Raw genomic sequence first — 23,309 nt, 5'->3', positions numbered from 1 at the left:
GTCGACTTGGTATCATGGAAGATGCTTTAAGGTGTGACGTCAACCTTACACAAATATCTGTGTTACAGTGACATGCAGTGACAGAATCCAGACCACATTTAGATTATAGTGTGTTTATTTAAAACATCCTCAGCATACAAAGTTCAGGTCGAGAAGAAAAAAATAGAAGGTGATGTGAAAAAAAGAACAAATAAAATGCTGATTTTAATAATGATTGGTCATCTACTTTATTCCTATTGCCTATTAAAAATGAAAAAATAAAAATTAATCAATAAATGAATATATCTGCAGGTATAGTAATCACATATCACAATTCCGATCAGAAAAGTCGCTGTACATTTTACTGAAGCACAACCTTGAAGTTTTTAGGACTAAATCGCAGTGGCTTATCCTTGTTTCCCGTATTGCTCAAGATGCCAGTTGATGCGCCCTTTAAACAGCGTACTGAATTTGGCCTTCAGCTGTAGCAAAACACACAAACAGAAACAACACAATTAAAACAACGCACAATTGAAAACACAAAGCTGAGACCTTTCACCGAAGCCACAGCTCAGCACACTTGGCTAATCAAAATGCTGCTTATGTCCAAGTGGTGACAGATTCACCTCCTTAAATACTTCCTCCCTTGTTGAGTTCTTATCACACAGGAGAGACTCGGACGAGGAGCACAGCATCGACAGGCTGATTTCCTCTAGGTCTGGATCTGGGAAACGAACAGAGACTGTGAGATGTGCAAACAGGAAAGAAAAAGGCATGCTTCCATTCATGGTAAAATTTGCATATGGTGGAATAAATACAGCTATGGACAGAAAAATTTAAATCCTGGACTAGCTGGTCCGATATGTTTTCGCAGCCGTCACCTTTTGCTCGTATAGCATCTTGTTTTTTTCTTTCTCTCGGTCTGCCAAGCGAGTTTTCTATCAGTCATATAAAAGCTCACACTCACTGTAAATGGTAAACGGACTGGTTGCTATATAGTGCTTTTCTACACTTTCTGAGCGCTCAAAGTGGTTTACACAACTTGCCTCATTCACCCAGCAGGTGAGCAGAGGCTGTAAGCATTTCTCTGCTCTTTGTGAAATTTTGGGTCGCTGAAGGTGATTAAAATTGTTTTCATGATACGCTATTAGGTTAGATCTAAGACATAAATATCTTAACTTAAACCAGAAACGACTAAAGTGCAGAGGTAGAGCGGGTCATCTGTTGGTCTCTGGTTTGATTACTGGGGTGTCAAAGCGTAGTTTTTCCAACTTACTAGAGTCCAATCCATCTATCATCAATCATGTTAGGTTAAAAAATTGGGACCGCCTGGTGTTCAAATTGAGTAAAAAAAAAAAAAGAGATCTAAATAAGTACCTTTACATTTATTACCTCCTTTTTTAATCACTTATTTACTATTTACTTTATTTTGCAAAAATTGACCAGAGGGCTTAATTTGCTGATTTTCAAATTGCCAGTCTCCGTGAACTGTTTATCCAGTTTTGATAAGTTTCCTGGTATGAAATGCAATCATCAAATTTCAAATCAGATAATATTAACTCTATCTGTCCTCTACTTCGAGTTACATAAAACACAATCATGTTTTTCCTTTCGGTTCCTTTCTGTGGCTCAGAACTTCTTTTTGAGATGGAAAAATCCAGCCAGGCTAGACAGCTACTCGCTTACAATTCATGGGGAAAGCGCAGCTGTCTAAATCTAATGGAGAAAGTGGCCAAGTAACTTTTTCAAAAGCCATAACTGAGTTCAGCTCCTCAAAAATTTAACATCAAATAAGAAATAGCTTATTTTATCTTGGAAGCAGAAAACTTCTGAACCAGAAGTCTCTCATACTCAGCGACAGATCTGTGACTGAGACTTAGGGACTATCCACCAGACACTGATTTTTGAAAACTGAGTCTGGCATTTTCTTAATTAAACTTAATGAACGATGTAAATACGTTGTCCTATTCCTTGCTTTTGATTATCTTTTGTTGTCCTCTTACACTTGTTGGCTTTTAAATGGGACCTTAGTGCAGTTTTCACCTCATGTGAATACTGGTGTTGGAACAATAATAAAAGAAGTTCAAACCTGACCCAGCCCATAATCATGCGTGAAGTACAGAAAGAAAGTCAGCAGTTTTCTTGTCACTATTTTCTGTACTGCGCAAGCTAATGAGAATCAAAATCCATGATGAAGTCAAGGAGTATGACTCCTCTTATTTCACTAAAATCTGAGCAAGCACTCGGCGATGGTGGCAAGGAAAAACTCCTTTTTAACAGAACCAGGCTCATTTTAGGCAGAGCTTTTTTTAATCTTGATGGTTTTTTTGGAAAAGTTTGCAAATCACTGATTAAAGTTTTTTCTCTTCAGTTTCCCATAATAAGGATTATTTCTACAGTGGCCCTGAAGGGTCAAACACACTGCAACTTGTGAAAACACCAGCATACAGGAAAAAAAACTGCAAAAGCACACAAAACAAAATGAAACTTTCAATGAAAGTTGAATAAAACACAAGGGAAACAGAATAAAACACCACGAAAGCTCAAAAAAGTGCAAGTGACGAGATAACTCCTACCAAGTGTCACCTATCATGTTGTTAACAGTTTTTCTTCCAAGCCAAAAATCTTACCTGTGAAATTTGCACAGTGTGCTGAGGCACTTTTCTCTCCGTCAGCGATTGCGTACACACTGAAATTATATTTGGTCCCTGATGTCAGGCCAGAAAATGTAAACGTGGTTGTATCAGTTGTAGTACTCCAACTGTGACCCCAGAAGCTGGAGTTGAGGTTAACACCATACGTGGGTGATGATGTGCTTGCAGGTGCGTCCCAGGCAAAGGTGATGCTGTCCTTACTGACACTAATGGCTCTGGGATTAGTAGGAGGATTTGGCACTAAAATCAAAGAAGATGGAGAAAATTAGAAAGCTATTTCCCATTACTATTTTACAGTCAAGTCAGCCTGACATAAGAGTAATGAAGTAATGTTTTTTGTGCTTTTATAAATCAGACTTGTATGAAATAGATCGTTTCTGCCACTGAAGATTTTTTTTTTACATTGACATCAGAATTTTAACTTAGCTCTGCGTGGAAATCTTTTTTCTCAGTGGCGTAACAATCATTCACAGATTTGCTTTTTTAGAATAAGAATTGAGATATTTCTGCTTGTAAACATTGGTGGTGGCAACCAAACAACTCTGACCACAGAAGATGACAAAAGTGACTCACGGGTGAACTCGGAGGCGGACACCCCCGTGCTGGTAAATTGTCCACTCACTGCATAGACGGTCACAGAGTATTTGGCAGCATTCTTCAGCTCATTGAATGTGATTTTTGTTGCTTCACTTGTTTTGTTTACACAATCCTGGTTGAGACACAGCTCGGCTGTGAAATTTAAAGCGCTACCAACAGGAGACAGCCAGGTAGCGGTGAGGGAATCATTAGTTGTAGTCAAAGTCAAATTTGAAATCGGTCCAGGAGCTACAGAACAGACAAGCAGTCAGATCAGAGGCGATCAGTGTAGCGTGGGACAGTTCCCGTTTATTTGTTTCTGTGCATCAACAATGAAATCAATCTGAACAATGAGAAAGAGTTACTCGTGAAGCTGTTGATCCTTTCGGTTTCTCCCACCAGGTCTTTGTTGACCCGCACGGTCACATAGATGAATATATGTGTGGCCGGTGGCAGATCTGTTACTTCCACGCTGCTCTGAGTGGAATTTACAGTTGTATTAAACAGGCTCCTGTCACAAAGAGAAACTGTTACTAAAGCTCATACCCAAAGCTCCACTCTTCTTTTCATCCAGCTGAACAAGAAGATCTATTTAGCTGTAATAAGAAGACCTGATGGGACAGTTAACCTCAAAATCAGAAGCTACCTATCACCGCATCATTGTCCAGAAGGAGACATACACCGAACAGTGACCAGTTGGTCCAGTGACCAAATCGTGGTTTTTGGAAATTGCCGTTGAAACTCTTTCACAGGTTTTTTATTTCATCGTGAATTTTGGAGGGAGGGCTTTGAGCACTCAAAGACAGGCGCCGTAAAAACGATTCTCTCAGTCTGCCAAGCGAGTTATATTTTAAAACTTTAAAGGTTTATTTATTTCAATGATTAATTACTGAGGAAAATATAAAAAGTCAATGTATATCAATCAAAAACATGTAATAGAAATACATGGAACATTGACAGGAATTAAAATTTACATTTAAAGTCAACATTTAGGGCATTTTTGCAGCTGATCTCTCAAAAAAATAAAAGCTGGACAACTCAAACAGCAAAGGAATCTAAATGACCAAACAACACAACAGGCTACATATGTGTATATTATTATTTTATTTTTGGCAAACTTCCTATAAGTTAATCAATAAATCAAAGGGGTGCAAAACTTTGTCCTTAAAGTCTGAGAAACATGAACTCTGCTTAGAGAAAAATGTGTGTGCATACAGTGTGGCTCGATTTCTACAAATACATACGTTCCATTCGTGTAGTTCGCTACCACAAGGATATCTGTGAAGTTTCCCACAGGTCGATCCCATTTGACCAACATCGAGCGATCCTTGTTATCAGACACTGTCAGGTTGTAAACTTTATCAGGCTCTGAAATCAGGAACAAACAGATGAGCAAAAAACAGACACATCCACCAGGAAAACTTTACAGGCGCCTCTCTTCACGTCAGCAGTGGCTCTCATTTGCCTTTGCTGATTTGAATTTCATGTTATGTCAGCAAGAAAGGACAAACTGTAAACCGCTTCCTCGTTTAGGCGTAAACAAGCTTTTCGGCGCCTTTCACTGGTTTCAATCACATATTACACTTCCTGCTACTAAAAGAAGAAAAACAGATATGGATGTTACATGTGCAGCACAGACGTATACACGACAAAGAATGAGCAAAAACTCACTGGTATACGCTGAGACGTGAGCTTCATAGCTCCATTTAGATGCATCATTGACTCCCGAGACGACAGTGAAATTGTAGGGGGTTCCAGGTATCAAACCCTCAACCTTTGTTGTCTCTGTTGTCACTTCAACACTGGTGCTCTCGTAAGTCAGACGATAGAAATCCACGTTTCCCTCTGGTTTTTCCCAGCTCAGAAAGACAGAGTTTTTTTCCACATCACTGACTGTCAGGTTTGTGACGGCCTTAGGTACTGAAAAAAACACAGATATCATCAGTGTCTTTTTTTTTTTTTTAAACGTCAGGCTGAACCAGGCTCAGATGGGGAAAAGAAAGAAAAGAAAAACAAACTTTGGGTAAACTTAAAATATACCATGTAGTGCAATAACGGCAAATTCGTGATCTTAAGTGTGAGTGTTGTTCTGGGTGTTTACATGATGCTGTTCGGGGTATATTATCAGAACTATAAGCAGGTGAACAGGTGCATAAATAAATCTATATTTCTCACGTCCATTGAAACTCACTGGTGTAGAAGGTGGCGTTCTCTGGGTTGAGGTCTCTTTTACACTTGACGGGGAACACCTGGACCGAGTAGGAGGTCCCTGCTGTCAGGTTGGAGAGGCCACAGGTCAAATCAGTGACGTTAAACACCCATGTTTTGTTATCCTTTTGACCTTTGACCTCTACCCGATAATGGCTGATATCGCCCGGTGCAACCAACCATGTCAGGTTGGCGCTCTCAAAAGTTATATTGGTGACGTTGACTTGTCCCATGAAGCGATCTGTTTGAAAACATGATGAAGAATATTACTTTTACATTGTTTATACTTGTATACATAGTTTTACATTGCACAGTCTGACCGTGGGGTGAATTTGGCAACACGTCCACTACTTGCAGCACTGAGTTTAGACACACCTAAAGTGCTCACAGCATCTGGCTGTAACTTAACCTCTAAATTCCTAAATGGAAGCATTAAGCGTGGCCTTAGTTTTAACTGTAGTATTTTGTGTGATAAATTAGCAGGTATCTGCATCTGTGCACCCATACAGTTTGTGACCTACCTTCATAACAAATAAATGGCAGACGCTCCAGGCAGCTCTTTTCAATCCACGGCCCAAAGCTGAGCATGGCCACACACGAGTCTTCAATGTAATTCTCATCATTACTGTCGTCTTCATCTTCAGGTTCTTTTGGCTCCTGCACAGGCGACTTCTCACACTGTGCTGCTAATGGCATCTCAGCGGTCGTCCAGGGTGCACTTGTGGTGAAATATGGAGTTGTTCTTTGGGTTGTCATGTTTTCTGTTCTTGTTACGTGTGTTGTACTTTCGTCGGTAACAACAGATTGGTCAGTGAAGTCTGGTGTGAATTCAGTTGTTTCAGCCGGGTCATCACTCCAACTTGTCACATTATGTCCTGATTGTGTTGTTGTCGTGTTGGGCGTTGTGAATTCTGCGTTTGTAGTCATGGGTGTTGTTGGCCTTGCTGGGCATGTGCAGGAGCAGCTGCAGCACACGGTTTTGTTGGGAGGTTTTGGGGAAGGTTTAGGCAGCGGCCAGCCAGGGTACCAGTTTTGGAAGGCTAGGGGATCCCCGTCAGCCCACTGAGTCCAGTTCATAATGGGGCTGCTGGAGTCACTGTTGTTGATATAGTGTGTGGTGAAGTAGCTTTCTGCGTAGCTTGCAAGAGTGCTGGTTAAGTCGCCGGTGGAGTTGTCGATAGAGTTGTTTTTGAAGTTAAAGTTCTTGCGAAGACCGATCCAGTGGTCAGAGGTGATGTCCCGGGCAAGGGCCTGAATGTTGTCTGGAGTCAGTGTCACCAGCTCTTTGAAGCAGGCCTGGCCACACACAAAAAGCTACTGTCAGTCTTTTATAGATGGGCCAAAGACTGGAGAGCATTTCATGTTATGAGATGGTTTTCTTTAACAATTTAGATTAAACGAAATCTATAAAGTTGAGTAAAATGACAGGAAAAGCGCTACAAATTTATATACTAGTATATTTTGTCTTAAGTCTTAGACCAGTGTTTAAAATTGCTCACATATACCAACAGATGTGGCTCATGGCTCTAAACTGCAAGATGATGTTTGATACAGACATACACCTTGTGCTAAAGATATATCCGCCGCATTTAGACACACAGGTAAGCACATAGTCGACACAAGCACAACTAAAATAACTTTTTTGCTTCAAATATAACCTGGTACGTCAGTTTTGCATACTGAATGCCTGTTGCTAGCATTTAGGCTATTCTAAGTTAACAAACAGCTGTTAGTGTAATCCATAACCAAGGTTTCCAAATGTTAGGCAAGTCATGTTTCTATTATTCCTGTGATACAAGTGTACAAAAAATAAAATTTCCTTTGCCACTACTTTGTAGGTATTGATATCCTTTCATCAAAGGGAACCCAAATCCATTCAGGCCGTAATTGGAAAATATAAAAGGGTCTGTTTGATCCTGAGGATGATCTCAAACCCAGTGACGACCACCAGGAAAAGAAGTTGGAAATTACTGGTGGTCACCTGTCTCTTAGTAGATACACCTATGGTATCAGTTTTAAAATCCTATGTTGCCTTGTTAAATAGTTATCACATTCACAAGATTTTCAGAAAACTTGACCTCTGACCTTGAGTTCACGGTCACTGAGATTCAAACTGAGATTCTTAGTAGATACACCCAGGATATCAATTTCAAACTCCTATGTCAGTTGCTTCTCGAGTTATCGCATCCACAAACTTGCATTTCCACACTGGCAACCTTTTTTAAATTCCATATTGAATCCCCTCTCACATATCTGCCTTAGTGAATAAAACTGACGTGGTATAGCTCAGCTTCATGCTTCTGCCCGTTAGTGCATACATTTCAGGTTTAGCCTGTACCTGACAGTAGTTTCGGGCGTCAACCCAGGTGAGACTTTTGCGCTGGATGAAATACTCTCGCTGTGCATCGCTGTACATCGACGTCAGAGCTGAGGAAGGAAACGGCAGACAAAGGTTTGCTTGTTTGTTTGTTTTTACAGCCTTTCCAAGTTATCAGTCAACCAATCAGGAAGCATCACTAGCTTTTTTTTCCAGAGTTTTTGCAACGCTGGCGTCATCTTGTATTTGCACTATGCTTACAGAGACTATACTATCATGTAGTGTAGTGAGTGGAATAACAGAGATCTAAACATGAACATTTTCAGTTTAAAATACCTTTAAATGGTGACTATAAGAACACTTTCACACAAACATGCTCCCAGTCCTATTACCCACACTTCAGTATCATCTTTGAACAAAAAGTAGTGTTTTAAAGTACAGATGAGGAATTATTATCCACACTATTTAAAACATTTTTAAAGTATGTCTCCAAGTGTTATTAGACAGTGCATAGAATCTTTAACACTAGTATTCCAAACATCTTCATTTTTATATTAACATTATTTTATTGTTTTACTGTTATTTCCCCAAAATTATCAGGGTCAATATTATTAGCCTCCATCTTGCTAATAGTCAATGGTGTACCTTTAATTGCTGGATAACAGGCTTTGTTTATTGTAGTTTTAAACTAGCCTCACAAACGTCTGAGAAATCCCAGGGTTAGGGTTTGTTCTGTACTGTGTGGCTCTCTTTGATTTTCTGGATTATGTTTCTCATTTCAGTCCTTGACACTTGGAAAAAGGTGTCATAACTTTGCATATATCCATCTCCTGCTTTGTGTCCATCAACAATTATTTTTCTCATTTCTAATTTTTTTGTTGTCGTTGGTGGTGTTTGTAAATCAGAAGACAACCCTCACTTTAGAACTAAGCGTTATAAAGTTGAAGCACAGCACTGAACAGCAGTGGTCTGCATTATGGCTCAATTAAAACGTCGGTTTCCACGCAGAATTGAGTACAGGGGGCAGAAAAGCCAAAACGTAATGTTCCCACATAAGGACACAGAATCTCAGGAGGTTAATAAACTGACAACAAATAGATTAATTATTGGTCAGTTATCACATATGATGAAAATACAGATCATATTCCTAAAATTCTGGACTTGATGTCTCCTTGTACACTGTCTCACAAAATATTTTCTGACATACAGATTAAAAATCTGTAAGTTTTAAAAATAGTTTTAAAAATAAACTACAAATACTCACCCCAGCACAGAAAAATACAAATTTTCACCTGCAACTTCCCCATATTGGTGCTCTGTACACTTTCAGACTGATACTGTATTAGAAGAAGGAAAAACAAAACAAAGTGACTAAAAACTCCAGCTAATCAAAAACAGCCTAAAGGTGAAATATTTGATGGCTCACCACTCACCCGGTCTACAGACGCTGCATCTCTTGTGACCTCTCGGTTTGTGATGCGGGCAAATAAAACAGGTTATAAACCCCACATTTGACTGGTGTCACAAGGCTCCATTCAACTGTAGGAACCTTTAGATAGCATCTGTTTTGCATTTATAATCCAGACTTGCAAAGCACAGAAAAATATTTGTTTATGCTGTCCAACAGAACACAAAACCACAGTGATCCTTATCGCATTTATTTTACGTTAAAGCTTAAAGTTACAAGTAATTAGTACAATACAAAAGTGAAAAATAACAGAAAAATATAGAGAAACCCTCTTATACAAAACTTTTCCCCAAATAATCAAAAACAATAAGAGGAATGCCTTTTAAACATTTTTGTTGGCAGTGTAAACTGTTTGGTCAGCGGGGACATCAACATGACGTTTAAATGCAAACACGAGAGCTCACATTCACTTCTTTTTATGAAAAAGGTCCAAAAGGGGAAGGAAAAAAAAATTGTTCTCATTACATCTATTTACGGTGTGACTACTCAAGTAACACTAACTTATCAGACTGTCTTTTTTTCTCCTGTAATAAAATCTATACTAAAAGACTGTTAGTTCAGGGGATGATCCAGCCAGCCCCTCATCTACCAAATCTAACTGATAATTAAAAGAAAATGTTCCCGACAACAGGCGAAACAAAAAGAGTGACAGTGAAAACTGATACATCTGCATTTATTTAAAAAAAAAAAAAAAAAGCCCCACTAAAGAATGATCAGTTAATACCATGGGTTAGTTCGGTTTTACACTGCAAACATGATTACATATTGCATATGAATCAAGGTTGCGCAGAGGTGGTTTTATTTCCTAGACAATCATGCAAAATATATATTTTTTAAAAAATGACATGGTGCGACTGTAGCACAGTAATACAGCAACATCAGAGGCAAATTCCATTCAAGTTTTCCAAGCCTAGCTTTGAACTTTATTTAAATAAACGGCAGTGACTCGTTATGAAAAGGATCATTCTTAATCTCACTCAAACCATGCTGAACGGCTCTAACCCAATTAGGAACATAGGTTTTTTTCTTCAAAAACATTTTTTTTTTTTAAAAAAAAGAAAAACATAACTGAACACAACAGTATGTCAGTGTACAGTGACAGTACAGTTTCAGGAACCTTTTTAACTGAGGCAGGATGGCATTTGGGTTTTTAAATGGGCATTTAAAACCTGAAATAAACCTGAAGGTTTAGACAAAAACGTGACGTTTGTTTTCGAAATTGAGGTGATGGGCATTTTAGTCGCTGTCACTCCTCTCTCCTCTCTGCAGCAGCCTCTTTCCACTGGAGGGCACGGGAACCTCATGCTTCACTGAGACCTTTGACTTGCTTTTGCTGCACAGAGAAAGCAGGGTTATAAAATGATGCAACATATTTAGGATCAATGTACATCCCAGTGCACTCATCCAAGCTGCTAAACCAAAAGCATAACTTCCGCTTTGAATACCCAAAAGGTTACAGGTAGCACAAACACAAAACCATGGCATGGCCAATTAAATAGCCCATGTTAATATACTCTACACTACCTTTGGGTATTCAACACTGGATGCTTCCTTTTTGTTTTCATCTCAAATTACCATGACAGTAAAACTCAGAAAGCACTGAGCTGCATCTGTATAACCCTGAAGTTGCTGCCTGTAAGGAGTTTGTTTTAAATTAGAGCCCTCATGCAGCCATTTCTGATCTCTACATTAACTGTGGACACTGGTTGTCACCCTATACTTACACACCTGATATAATACTGGGATTCACCCTACGTTGTAGCAATGCCACGTTTACAGTAGTTTAAAAGTGCTCACATCAAACAATGTGAAACCAGAGGGTCAACTTTGTTTTCATACAACATGAAAAACAGACACCCGGACCATCAAGACGACACGGCTAATTTATTACAAAAGCTATTTTTCGCTATAGTTAGAGCATCATAAACAATACTTAATGTGGAGCTATGCTGGTATGTGCTTCAGTTTACAGGATGTGCAGCATGGTTAACCACACACAGCGACCTCTAGTGTCAGGATTAGGAGACTCCAGGTTTTGATGAAAACAGGATAAATTCTACTACAGTAAAGCCCAAAGGCACACCTGACAACTGGAAACAGCTGAGACCGACTCCCTGTTGTTGTCAGTCTGCAGTAGCTGTTGTCATATCCAGTAAAAGTTTCCAGGGTGCCTCCTACCTGTCCTTGTCAAGCAGCTCCAAACCATCATTGATCTTCTTCAACATCTCGTAACGCTCACGCCCACGAACCTGCAGCAGAAATTAGAGGACAGTCATGAAATTGAAAGGCTGAGAGAGAATTTCAGTGTACTTGTATGCATATTTACTTACAGGAAGGAGAAAAACCTCCTTGTCGTCCTCCTCAGCACTGGAGGTACATTTGGACTTCTTTGTGGACGTGGTGTCAGGAGGTGGTGCGCTCTCTGGTTAGGAGATAAATAAATAGATCAGTGAGGTCAGGAAGAAAACAAAACAAAAACAGAAACTGAAACCAGCATAAACGTACTTCGTTTTTTCGTCTCTTTGGTGCCGCTCTCCTTCTTCTGTTTATTGTCCTCCTCAGTTTTACGGTCCCTGCCTGGACAAGCGCAGACGCGCACCTCGAAGCACCTCCGGCCCAAAACCAGCCCCCTAGAGAAGCACATGCAATGCAGTAAGGGTCAAACGGCTTCTCTGTGCTGCACAAACAAACTGTAAGATGAGACTTTTCTTGAGCAGTTTTAAAGATAAAATAGGCCAAAAATCAAGATGACTTGTTAAACAACATCACCAGAGAAATGGTTTGTGCTGCACTTCTGGCCACACATGAGAGAAAACTGACTTACTCTGGAGTCTCCAGTGTCAGGATGGTAAGGATAGGTCTGCGGTTCATCCCGCCCATGCAGGAGCTGTTGCACATGAAGCTCAGCAGGATAGTGGTCATCTCTGAGCCCAACTGAAACAGGAAAAGCATAAATATTAAAATGTACTGCTGGCTCACGCAACTACAGTTGAAAGGTAATATGATACACATCCAAGAAAAAAAAAAAGAAAGAAAGAAAAGAAAAACCCTTTTCTGCACTGTTCTTTCCAAAGTAAAAAAAGAGACTACATTTGTTATATTATAAAAGTACAACTTATTATATATCAAGTTATAGCAAGATCATAAAAATGAAGTCTCTTTTTTGGATGATTGATTATTATATGTAATCTGTATGAAACTCCACTGAAGAAATGCACACCTGTATAAAAGTGAACACATTCAACTTATGTGTAAATCGTACCCCTTCCCTGAACTGTGTGGGGGTATGTTCATGTGGAAAAGAAAAATGTCTGGAGCTCTTGCAGCACTTCATCCATCCACTGACAAATTTAATGAGACCGATGGAGGAAACATGAATGGGTACAAATCAGAGTTGTGTAGAAAAAGCAGAGATGTGCACCTCAGAGTGAACACAGTTGGGCAGTCATACCTGTGGAGGCTCATATGGTACAGTCACACTCTGTCTCTTTGTGTGTAGATCTTCAAAATACTGAGCCCTCTGATTGCCCTCCACTCTGATCAGATGGCTGCGATGCTCCGCAGCTGAATAGACGGCAGATTAAAACAAATTGAAATAGTCAGGGATGCACCGACAGTTAGGCAAGACTACATTTAATGTGTAGTCTGTGTTAGTTTTGCATTAGTTAATTATTTAAATATTGTGCAATGAAAATTGCAAAGGCTCGTTTTTAATAAATGGAGAGGTTTTTTTGGCATCATCCTTAATGTTCAGAATCGATGCATCCCTTCAATCCACCTCCAACTCCTCTGCTCACAGTCATATTTCAACCAATTTGCTCCCCCCCCCCCAAAAAAAAGCTGTAAAGTGTCCCTTACAGTCCTCGTTCTGGTGATGGGGACATCTGCGAACAACATCAGCCACGTGCTCCGTCTTCTTGTACACGGCAGTAGCCCTGAGTACAGCACCCTGAGGAGGCTCCTTGCTCACCAGCACCTCAATGGGACTGGTCTTTGCCAGCTGACAGTACAGTTTATTGAGCACCTCTGAGTACTTCATAAAAAAATAAAAAGTTTTGTTAATAACATATTTCTAGATTCAAATGCCCACCAAAGACAAAAAAATAAAAATAAAAAATTGTTTAAATCATTAATCTCAAACAGAGTCAAATTGTTCAACTAGTCCAGGGGTCGGCAACCTGCGGCTCTTTAGTCCTTAGTGCGGCTCCTCGTGGTTTGGGAAAATAAATTAAAAGTATTTAGCTGAAGTGTATTTTATTTATGTTAGTTCTTTAACTTGTAGTTCTAATTTGGAAGATTGTGATATTGAAATAAAAGAAGAAAATTATATTCTATTATTTTTTCATCACTCAAAATAAGCGTCACACTCGCAGAAGCCGGTATACCCGCCGAAACGCCGTTGATTTATCGAGACTTTCAACCCCAGGTAGGTCAATTATGGATCTTCGGATCCACATTATGTCAGCAGCTATTCTCCACCGTGAACTATGTTAAAAACAAACACCGCTCACGCCTCACAGACGACAGCTTACAGTCCTGCGTAAAGATGAAAGTGACTTCGTACAGCCCCGATTTGCAGACGCTGTGCGCAGAGGTTCGGGAGCAGAAGTCCCATTGTAAACATATCACGGCAGACCCGACGATGTTTGCATGAACACTCTTTTCAGCATCTCTTTATTGACCACTTTTCACACACGGTTGCTGTACGTATACAGACGGCTGTAGCTTTTCAGCTCACAGCCCGACACACACCAACACAACAGCATAGCACAGACGTAAAGGCGGCGAGGCGTGGTTGCGAGTGCCGCTCAGGTGCGTCCGCCTCCCTGCAGCGGCACTGCAGACCACGCCCCGCCACACACGTTAACCAGGTAAAATACATATTTAGGCAGAATTTTGCAAATATCTATTTTTCATTTTTTAGCAGCATAGTGCTTTTTTCCAGTTATTTTTTAAAAGTCAGGTCAAGCCTCGAAAAGCCCAAAGGCGACCCTTGTATATAAGCTTATATACAAGTTGTGAGCCACCACCCTTATATATATATATATATATATAAGGGTGGTGGCTCACAACAGCTTTTCTTTGCTACATGGATCATTTTAGTTCAGCTTTCCTTTTGTTATATTTCTTTAAAAGTTCAAAATGTGTTAATTACATAAATAAAATGTAACTTTGGTTGTGTCCAAATTCATGGTCTGCATCCTCCTGAGGCCGCATTTGTAGACCGATTACATCACAGCGACGTGCCAAAGGCTGTCCAAATTCGTAGACACCTCCGAATGCAGCCAACAAATGTGTCCTCCTTTCCCCCCGAATTTGAAGGATGGATCGGGTGTGTCCTTCGTGGCCTACCATATCCCAGAATTCATAGCGCGGCCCAGCCAAACTCCAGTTTCCAACAATGGCGGCCGCTACTAAGTTTTAAAATTACTCCTACTAATCTTTCTGGGTCACAAAATAAACTTTTAACATATTTTCAGGCAGGAAAGTAGCTGTGTAAACATCAAATATCTGCTCGGTTTATCAAGATATCGCATATTTGCAAAAGTGCTTCGACATTTTCGGAGACGTCTGCTACCCACCAGCTCGATAGCTAGCCGGGAGCTCGAGGGTCACTGAAGCTGCCGAGAACGGCACAACTCCCGGCACATCATGTTCAGACCACCGCCGACTTTCGCTACTCGGGTTAAACGTAATCTATGTCACTTAGACAACCTAAAAATGTTATTGTTGGGCTTTTTTCAGTGTTTTGTTTGTTCGTGAGTAAATCGGTTTGGCTGAAATAAAGTTATTAGATTAGATAAAATAAAACTTTATTAATCCCCCGGGTGGGTTCCTCCTTGGATCAAACAGAAAACTGATTAAACAGAAGTATGAGACGGTCGAGAATTTACGCCAGTGTCCTGTTATATTTTAGATAGCAAGGAGCAGACAGCTGAGTTTATTAAACTCCACCGAGACAGCGGTGACGCTAATCAGAAGGCTAGACCGTCCAATTTCCCCAGCCATTTACTTCCGGCCTACCCGACCTTCTGAGGACCCGGCCCACGTAGACCGCGAAGGCCGGGTCCTCAGGAGGATGCAGCCTATGAATTTGGACACGACCTCTCTCTGTAGCACTTCATGGATTTCATAAGCAACACACCTTAGTTGTTCACACAAAGCATAAAAGGTAAAAAACATATACAGTTTTATCTTCATTTTAGATGTGTTTTCTTTTGCGTGGAAACCGGCTCCTAATGGCTCTTTCAGTGTTAAAGGTTGCTGACCCCTAAACTAGTCTTTCGACTCTAAAACAAAATAATCCAAAATTAAATACATTAACTTTTCTAAGCAGCAAAGCAAAATGAACCAGATTCAAATTTTAACCTTTTCTGTTCTGAGGGTGCAGGAACATGTCCCGTCATGTCAGAGCAGTGCTTTGCAAGCAGAAGGCCCTTCTCCTGCAGACCAGAGCAAGTGGTGGGGGTGGCGGGGGATTACACTGCAGAGCACCCTAACTTTAACTGAGCTAGCCAACCACATTGCACTACATGGTGAGTCACTGAAAACTTCAACACTATTGGCTCTTCAAATGCAGCAACTGACTGTGGAAGTTAAATTTCAGCGAATCGTCACAATGAAAAAGATTCCACATGAATGGCACAATGACCGCTACCAAAGAATGGATTTTTAATAAAAAGGTAAGATGTTTTTTTCTTCATCTTAAAATCAAGGGATAACTTAAAAGCAGTGACTTTACCAATTTAAGGCCTTTTCATTAACAAGCCTCCACATTTTAAAAACTCTATATGCGAGTTTAACTTGTTTTATTGAATTAAAACGGTTATAAAACAAATAAAATATGCCCTTCTGCATTAAAACAAACAAAAACAAAACTAAGTTCAGCAACTGCTGCCTAAACTAAAAGCAGCTTTCACGGTCTTCTTTATCTGTGAGGAAAGCCTCAAAAAGCAACTTTCTGCTCCATGTCATGTTTGGTTGCAGAATAATCGATTGAGAGCACCTTCAAACTTTACATATATAATGCGTCTTGGTTTAATTACTTGGATTCAGTTAAAATGCCCATCGTATTAAAATTCCTGGTGAAATTTCTGGTGGTTTGTTTCATACCAATTAAAACAGATGTAAGACAAATAACATTTATAATCCTGTTTAAGAAAAAAAAACGACAAGTACAGTTATAAGATTTTCCGAGGTCAGATGAACCATAACTTACAGTTGAAGTCACTGATTTTGCTGTTCCAGACTTTTGGAATCTGAGCTGAAACCCACATTCGCCAGGGTAATCTGTCGTGACCGGAACAGTGGAGGCTGGAGGTGGAATGCCGTCTTTTTGCAAGGTGTCATTTGGCAACTCAAAGAGATTTTCATCAAACTGTTCAGCTAATTGCTGCTCATTGATCATATGGAAACAGAGAAAGGGAAGTCAGTTTGCTTCCATGAATAAACATGCATGTTGAAGTCACAGGAATCTCGACAAATCTTTAAAGATGCTATTCTGCAGAAGGTCGGGTAATCACACCTGAAACATCTCCATAGTGCCATCTGGCCTCCAGGTTTCATCATGACCTGTTGTACTGCTGTTCACGGCTGAGATAGTGTCCAAACTGACAGACAGAGATTCAGTCACACTGTAAGAGTAATAATTGCATTTAAAAATAAATCAATAAATAAAAAATTAATGGAATCTGGCATGAAGACTTTACTCACGGTAGCTGGTCCCACAGCTCTTTAAATGAATCCTGGCTGAAGGGTAGATTCTGGCTCAGCTGTAAATCCTCGAAGCCCTGCTCTGCCATAGTTTCCCTCCCTCCTTTCCCAGTGGTGAGGCAGGCAGGCTGTGGATATCAACAGGAAATGAGCACGGGAGATTAAGTTAATGGAGGTATTAATTTAATAGTTTTCCCACAATTTTAATGAAAACAAACTAAATATAGCATTCGTTCGACTTTTTTAGAAAAAAAAAAAACACAACACTTTCGCTTTTATTGTTATTATGTATTTATTTATTTGTTGTGGTCGGAAAAAAAGAAAGAAACAAAGCCGTAGAAAGAGCAGAGAAAAGCAGTTTTAATTTAAATTGTTAAGTCTTGTAAACAAAGATCGTCGTAAAAACAGTTTCTGCGGCACAGGAAATGAGTTCAAAACAAGCAGGCCTTTGACTCGAAGAGCTGCTGACTAGCCAAGTCAACTACGGTTAGCTTAAAAATAAATAGATTTTATAAAAGCAAGAATAATAAAAGAATTGTTCCTTAACAGCGCTTTTGAAGATCATTTAAAGACTAGACCAACTTCTGCCTTTGCGGCCCAAACAGCGACTACGATTAGCTACCTTCCAGTAGTAGGCCGACCTTTTAATTGAATGAAGCTAGCTCGTCGTTTCACGTATGGCCACCGTGTCGACGTCTCAACAGTAATAACACCACGTACACACTTATTTCGAGTCAAAACGTACCCGAAGTAAATAAACACTGTGCATCCACAGCCCGACTCAGATTTATAGGTTGAGGTTGTCGAACTGCGTTAGCATGACTAGCTACTTACGCTAGCGTGACGTTCGGTTAAACGTTAGCTAGCGAAACTGTCGTAAAAACTTCCCCGTCGTATAAATGTTACTCTCGGGGATTTGCTTTAGTGTATGAGGCATGTACGACCACACGGGTACCTTAAGCGTCCCACTGGTGAGTCACAGGTGACTGCAGAGAGTCAAAACCGCCGACAAGTCAAAATATTTTTCTGCGGACCAAACACGTTGTTGAGGGGATTCCCACAGAAAGAGGAGGAGGGGCTCTTCTTAAGAGCTAGCTTGTCCAATCGCAGAGCTGCTTTTCTGACAAAACGCAAACGAAACGATGACGATGTGTTCAAAACTTTTGTGAACACGGCACCGCTCGCAGGAAAAGCGATAAACTTGGTCAAAACCTTCACCTTATAATGGAAAAGTGTCAACGCTTTCATTGATGTGATTTGGTTTTAAAGAGAGATCTCAATAAATGTATCTTTATTATATATTTATTTGAATAAATCCCACCAAACACATATTGTACACTAAAATTGCGATTGCAGTGTTTAAATGCTTTCCAAAGTTATCCAAATGTAAAGGCTGAGGCTACGCTATGGGCCAATACATTTTCAATTGTCTTGGTTTTAAGGATCATTCCCTTTTCAGTCAGATTTCTCATATTTTAAGGTTTTCTGATGAGTATTTGAATGTGACATCATGACATCATAATAACAAGGAGAGAGAAACGAGTAGATGTCAAAGTACAGTTTAATGCTATCCGTATGTTCAACTTACAAATAAGAAATGAGGTCATTCAGAAGGCCAGAAATACTTTCTTTCTAGTCTAACAAATGAGGAGAGTGTGTTTAGAAGATGGAAGGAACACTCTGAGGAACTGATTAATTAAGAAAGCGAGAGGGAGAGAAAGAGCAGGACAGAAAGAAAGCTACTGAATGAGGAGGTGCAGAGGATTGGTAAGGAGGCAGTGGGGGCAGAGGATGAAGAGTGGAAAGGTGGTTGGTCTAGATGACATACACTGTATTGCCCAAAGTATTTACTAACAAGTGATAAATACACAGAGCAGGGTCAGCAGATACTGAGGCATAAAGTGCACAGAGGTTACCAACTTCCTGTAAAGTCAATCACTACAGAGCTCCAAACTTCATGTGGCCTTCAGATCAGCTCAAAAGATCTTCATGGAATGGGTTTCCACGGCCAAGCAGCTGCATCCAAGCATTACATTACCAAGAGCAAAGTGTTGGATGTAGTGGTGTAAAGTGCGCCACCACTGGACTCTACAGCAGTGGAGATCTGTTCTCTACAGTGACGAATCAAGCTTCTCCATCGTGTAATTTGATGGACAAGTCTGGGTCTGAGGCACTGTACTGAGGCACTTCCATTGAAACCTCATACAAATACCTAGGTATTGTGATTGATGACATTTTTTCCTTTAAGCCACACATCGACCATGTATTAAAGAAACTAAGGCTGAAGTTAGGGTTCTTTTTCAGAAACGGATCATGTCTCTTTTTCACCATGAGGAAAAGTCTTTCCACCACCACCTCTTTTCCACTCCTCCTATTGCGGTGACATAATTTACATGAATGCCTCTGCTCACTCTCTTCATCTGTTGGATTCTGTCTATCATGGGGCATTAAGATTTATAACTGGTTGTAAACCTTTAACACACCACTGTACTCTATATTTTCTGGTTGACTTGTCCTCAATGGCCTTACACAGGATGGTTCATTGGTATCACTTTATCTATAAATCTATTACTGGTTTGCTGCCTTATTATTTAACAGAGTACATGTTACGCAAACAGTTTCGTCAATGACTAGACATTGTGCTTTTCAAAAGATGTACAAATGTTTTGGTGAAATCATCACTGTCTCATTGAGTTTCAATGGGACTACCTGTTGCACAAACATGGCATTACATACAGTGTGTTTGCACGTTTCTCATATCCCAGTACATTATTTGTGCTTAAAACACACTGACTACCTGTGTAATTAAAGGTTAAATTTAAAAGAAAACTTGACTGTACTGTGCCAAATGTAAAGTTAGTGGAGGAGGGATTATGGTGTGGGGTTGTTTTTCAGGAGTCTTTGGGAACAGTTTGGGGATTGCCCTTTCCTGTTCCAACATCACTGCACACCAGTGCATCAAAGAAAGGTCCGTAAAGACATGAATGAGATCTTTTGAGGTGGAAGAACTTGACTGGCCATCACAGAGTTCTGACCTCAGTCTAATTGAACACCTTTGGGGTGAATTGGAGCGGAGACTGTGGGCCAGTGTGTGACCTCACAAATGTACCTCAGGCAGAATGGTCAGAAATTCTCATAAAACAGCCGCAAACCTTGTGGAAAGCCTTTCCAGAAGAGCTGAAGCTGTCATAGCTGCAAAAGCTGCAAAGTCTGGGCTGGTCAATTGACTGTTTTACCATCTTGAAAAACACAGTCTTTTCAAGCAGAGATGTAGTAACTACAGAGGGATAAAGCTGATGAAGGTTAAGAAGTGAGGTGACGATGAGCAACATAGTTTTATGCTAAGAGGGCTATGATGTTTGCTTTGGTAGTGTTAGTGGTGTTACAGACACTCCCTCTTGCAGCTCTCCTCATGTGAGAGGGCTTTTTCTCATCCTTTCTGCCTTATTGCCATAGCTGAGATGTGTTGCAGCTCGTTAGCCACTGCATAAAGACTGCCATCTCAAACTGCCTTTTTTTGTTCCCTGGGATCTGATCTGCAGTGATCTTGTCTGTAAGTGTGTAACCCTGTGTGGCTTGGTGTGACTTATTTGTGGGTAAATCTGTACATTTACAAAGGCAAGTGTATTGGTTCACAGTGGAAGCTCACCTCTGGCCTCACTTCCACGGCTTGAGCCTTTCTCTTGAGTCCACCAATCCGAGTGTTGTTACACGCTTAAAGGTACGTCTAGCCTGTCTTGAGCTTGAAGCCAGAAAGAAGGAAAGCAAGGATGAGCTGGAGTTTAAGCTAAAGTGCTGGCAACTAGAAGCTGAAGCTGCTATTAGAATCCATTAGCTGGAGTTGCAGTCTAGTAAACTGTCCACTAAGCCTTCTACTCTACCTTCCAACAATGATGAAGATAATGACAGTGTTGTACGTGAACGTGCAAAAAGGTTACCACTTACAATAGGCGGCTGTCCTGGCAGAAGAGTTTGCTCTGACACAAAGATGTTTTGTGAGCAAACCCAAATCTTCCTCCCGTGACCAGATGTAGAAAGAGGTCAAGCTGCAGTCACAACAAGTTAAGGGTTGCCCAAATTCTAAGTCAGAAAGATGATGTTCATACTGTCACCAAGTGTGACGTATATTTTCTGACTGTTTGACCCTTAAACGTAAGCAGGTGCCTCAAGGACAACAAGACATTTATGAGGTGTGCGGTAGGAGTGACAGATGGGCTCAAGGGTGCCCATCTACCTTCACAGGGTTGACTGTGAAGGACTATGGGATACTTAGGGGTTTTTTTTAACTGACTGGCTCTATATACTGCAAAGTGGTTAACGCATGCTTGAATTATAACCTAAAATGTTAGGGAACTAAATAATTACATATTGGAGACGTGTGTTTAAAGCATATGAGAAACATGCAAATGCACTGTATGACATTCCAAATTCACCAGTAACTGCACTGTTTAAAACAGCTGGCAGCTGTAGTGTTAATAAAGCTACTGCATGCTCCTGCGTGCGTCTGATCGTCTCTCACTCTTTATTCTGAAGTTACATTCATTGAGGTTTAAACCAGAAACACTATGAAATAATCTCCTTCATAATCTCTCCTAACAGACCTGACGATGTTGCCTCTCATCACCCATCATGGACGCACCTTTGCCAGCGAGACGCACAGCTGCACCGACAGGCCCCTGGGGCTGCTCTCAACCTCTACAGCTGTGCCGGAGGATTTGTGTCCCGCCGCGGGACTCTTGCATGATCTGTCAGAGAACGCGCCGAATGTTGGTCGTCGTCCATCTCTCCGAGCGCAAAGTGATTGCTGGTGCCGCTTTGGGGATAGGTGGCCGTTTGACCTTTGAATGAATGCGCTGATGGGGGCCACTGAGTCCACTCTGGATCAGTTCCAGAGTGCATATAGATACAACAGTGAGGTCTAATGCAACAGCGCAACGCAGATAGAGAGAAGACTTGTTGAGGGTTCATTCACAATGCTGCAGCATATTAACTGTTCTGACTGCAGGCTCTTTCATTAAAGAAAGGTATACACATGGATGAGAGTTACTGTTTCGTTTATAAAGCCTCACACTTTTTTTTGCTCATTGTAGTGATTAGTTTGATGTAATAAATCCTTATCCTTAATCCTTTATTTAATACAACATCGGGTTTGTTAAAGTGTACTTAAATCTATTTTTGCTGATTTGGATCACATTCTATCTACCCCAGGACGGTGACACGTAAAAAGAGACTACTCAACCAAAAATACATGCGTGGTATGTGAACGATAAACCCTATCGCTGACGTTTGTTTCCAGTCTTTTTAAAATCATGACTTCCAGATTTTTTTTATCCCAGGAAATAAAACGAAATCCACGACATAGATTGGTGCAAATGTTGTTGCCTGTCACACACCTGTCATTCAATCAGCAGCTCTATTTACAGTAGCATGATTTTGAACCAGGTGACCTCACCAACCACTCTCTCTCTCTCTCTCTCTCTCTCTCACACACACACACACACACACACACACACACACACACACACACACACATACATGCCTGTGCATATATAAATAGGTCACGACAAGGAGGAACAGTATTTACACACTGGGTTAGTTGGCTGTGTCACGTGGTGTTTGAGTGCGTGTTTGTGGTTGTGCGACTTTTTTTCGGTTGGATAACAGCAAAACACACACGCAGGTGACACTGTGACAGTAAAAACTTTAACTCCTCGGCGCTTGGCTGAGTCTGTGAGGTGTGTTTGTACCGATTTGCCAGTCTTCAGCCTTCCTTGCTCACTCCAAATGAATTCATGTGATACTTTTTGGCTCTGTAATATCACCATCTTAATCCCCCCACAGTTGCGTACATAAACCCCTTAACTGTGCTGGAAGAGGCTCTACGCCACTATTCCGATGGTGTAAAGTTTCTCTACATTTAGTCAGAGTCACACATGACTGTGCTTGGGGCCCTGGCTTTGGATGAGGGGTGTCGGGTTCTCCCACTGTTTGAGGGCAGCAAAAGGCAAAGGAGAGGGCGGCATGTTCTGACCACAGAGTGGTGTGAGGTGGGGGTGTGTCTGCGAGGGGTGGTCATGACTCATTTCATTGGGAGATCTAGAGTAGATTTTTTTTTCCACTGAGCTTGCTTGCAGGATCTCCATTCCTCCCGCCCAATGCAAAACCCTCCCACAACACACTCCCTAATCTACGCCTCTGGTCCCTCCCCAAACTTTCCCCCTGATCACACCTACTGTACACTCCTAACTCAGGTGGCAGAGCCCAATTTTAGGGCCCACCTGTTGCCTGCTGGAAGAGGATTAAGCTTTGTTGTGTGCAACAGAGAAGGGAGGAAGGGGGGTTAAATGAGGCTGATGACCTCTTTGGCATGTGATCTGAAATAGAAAGGGATTTG

General features: G+C 40.8%; 2 protein-coding genes across 3 annotated transcripts; both read right to left on the bottom strand.

Annotated features, from left to right (window-relative positions):
* Nucleotides 1-97: 97 nt before the first annotated feature.
* Nucleotides 98-9,741, bottom strand: LOC146521886 (receptor-type tyrosine-protein phosphatase eta). Its single transcript, XM_085146260.1, has 12 exons — nt 9,168-9,741; nt 8,999-9,071; nt 7,756-7,844; nt 5,939-6,713; nt 5,401-5,658; nt 4,881-5,129; nt 4,454-4,577; nt 3,575-3,720; nt 3,207-3,458; nt 2,610-2,873; nt 606-703; nt 98-461 (listed from the first exon to the last, which is right to left on the bottom strand). Exons 2-12 carry the CDS (start codon nt 9,039-9,041, stop codon nt 387-389), a joined length of 2,373 nt encoding a protein of 790 aa, XP_085002386.1. The 5' UTR covers nt 9,042-9,071; nt 9,168-9,741; the 3' UTR covers nt 98-386.
* Nucleotides 9,742-9,890: 149 nt separating this feature from the next.
* On the bottom strand, nt 9,891-17,037 carry tp53 (tumor protein p53). 2 transcript variants are annotated; one of them, XM_085146356.1, is made up of 10 exons: nt 16,916-17,037; nt 16,728-16,836; nt 16,422-16,595; nt 13,061-13,235; nt 12,654-12,766; nt 12,027-12,136; nt 11,708-11,832; nt 11,533-11,624; nt 11,381-11,451; nt 9,891-10,535 (listed from the first exon to the last, which is right to left on the bottom strand). In XM_085146356.1, the coding sequence occupies exons 1-10, from the start codon at nt 17,002-17,004 to the stop codon at nt 10,439-10,441; spliced, it is 1,155 nt and encodes a 384-aa protein (XP_085002482.1). In that variant the 5' UTR covers nt 17,005-17,037; the 3' UTR covers nt 9,891-10,438. The 2 variants fall into 2 exon arrangements, with proteins under 2 accessions (XP_085002482.1, XP_085002490.1); XM_085146364.1 differs by having other exon boundaries at nt 16,728-16,812.
* Nucleotides 17,038-23,309: the final 6,272 nt, after the last annotated feature.

Source organism: Neolamprologus multifasciatus, chromosome 3, assembly GCF_963576455.1.
Source record: "Neolamprologus multifasciatus chromosome 3, fNeoMul1.2, whole genome shotgun sequence".
Lineage (NCBI taxonomy): Eukaryota > Metazoa > Chordata > Actinopteri > Cichliformes > Cichlidae > Neolamprologus > Neolamprologus multifasciatus.
The sequence above is the reverse complement of the archived record's forward strand: the minus strand, read 5'-3'. Positions and strand labels throughout refer to the sequence as shown.

What these genes read in the sequence shown, in the direction of transcription:
- LOC146521886 (XM_085146260.1), bottom strand. Translation starts at nt 9,041, where the DNA reads ATGGGGAAGTTGCAGGTGAAAATTTGTATTTTTCTGTGCTGGG. An exon ending in GCCATTTATTTGTTATGAAG is followed by an intron (nt 5,659 to 5,938) that starts GTAGGTCACAAA and finishes GTTTTCAAACAG; the next exon opens with ATCGCTTCATGGGACAAGTC. An exon ending in AAGGATCAACAGCTTCACGA is followed by an intron (nt 3,459 to 3,574) that starts GTAACTCTTTCT and finishes TCTGTTCTGTAG; the next exon opens with CTCCTGGACCGATTTCAAAT.
- tp53 (XM_085146356.1), bottom strand. Translation starts at nt 17,004, where the DNA reads ATGGCAGAGCAGGGCTTCGAGGATTTACAGCTGAGCCAGAATCTACCC. An exon ending in CAAAATCAGTGACTTCAACT is followed by an intron (nt 13,236 to 16,421) that starts GTAAGTTATGGT and finishes TTTTTTATGAAG; the next exon opens with TACTCAGAGGTGCTCAATAA. An exon ending in AGGAGGTTTTTCTCCTTCCT is followed by an intron (nt 11,452 to 11,532) that starts GTAAGTAAATAT and finishes TTTCTGCTGCAG; the next exon opens with GTTCGTGGGCGTGAGCGTTA.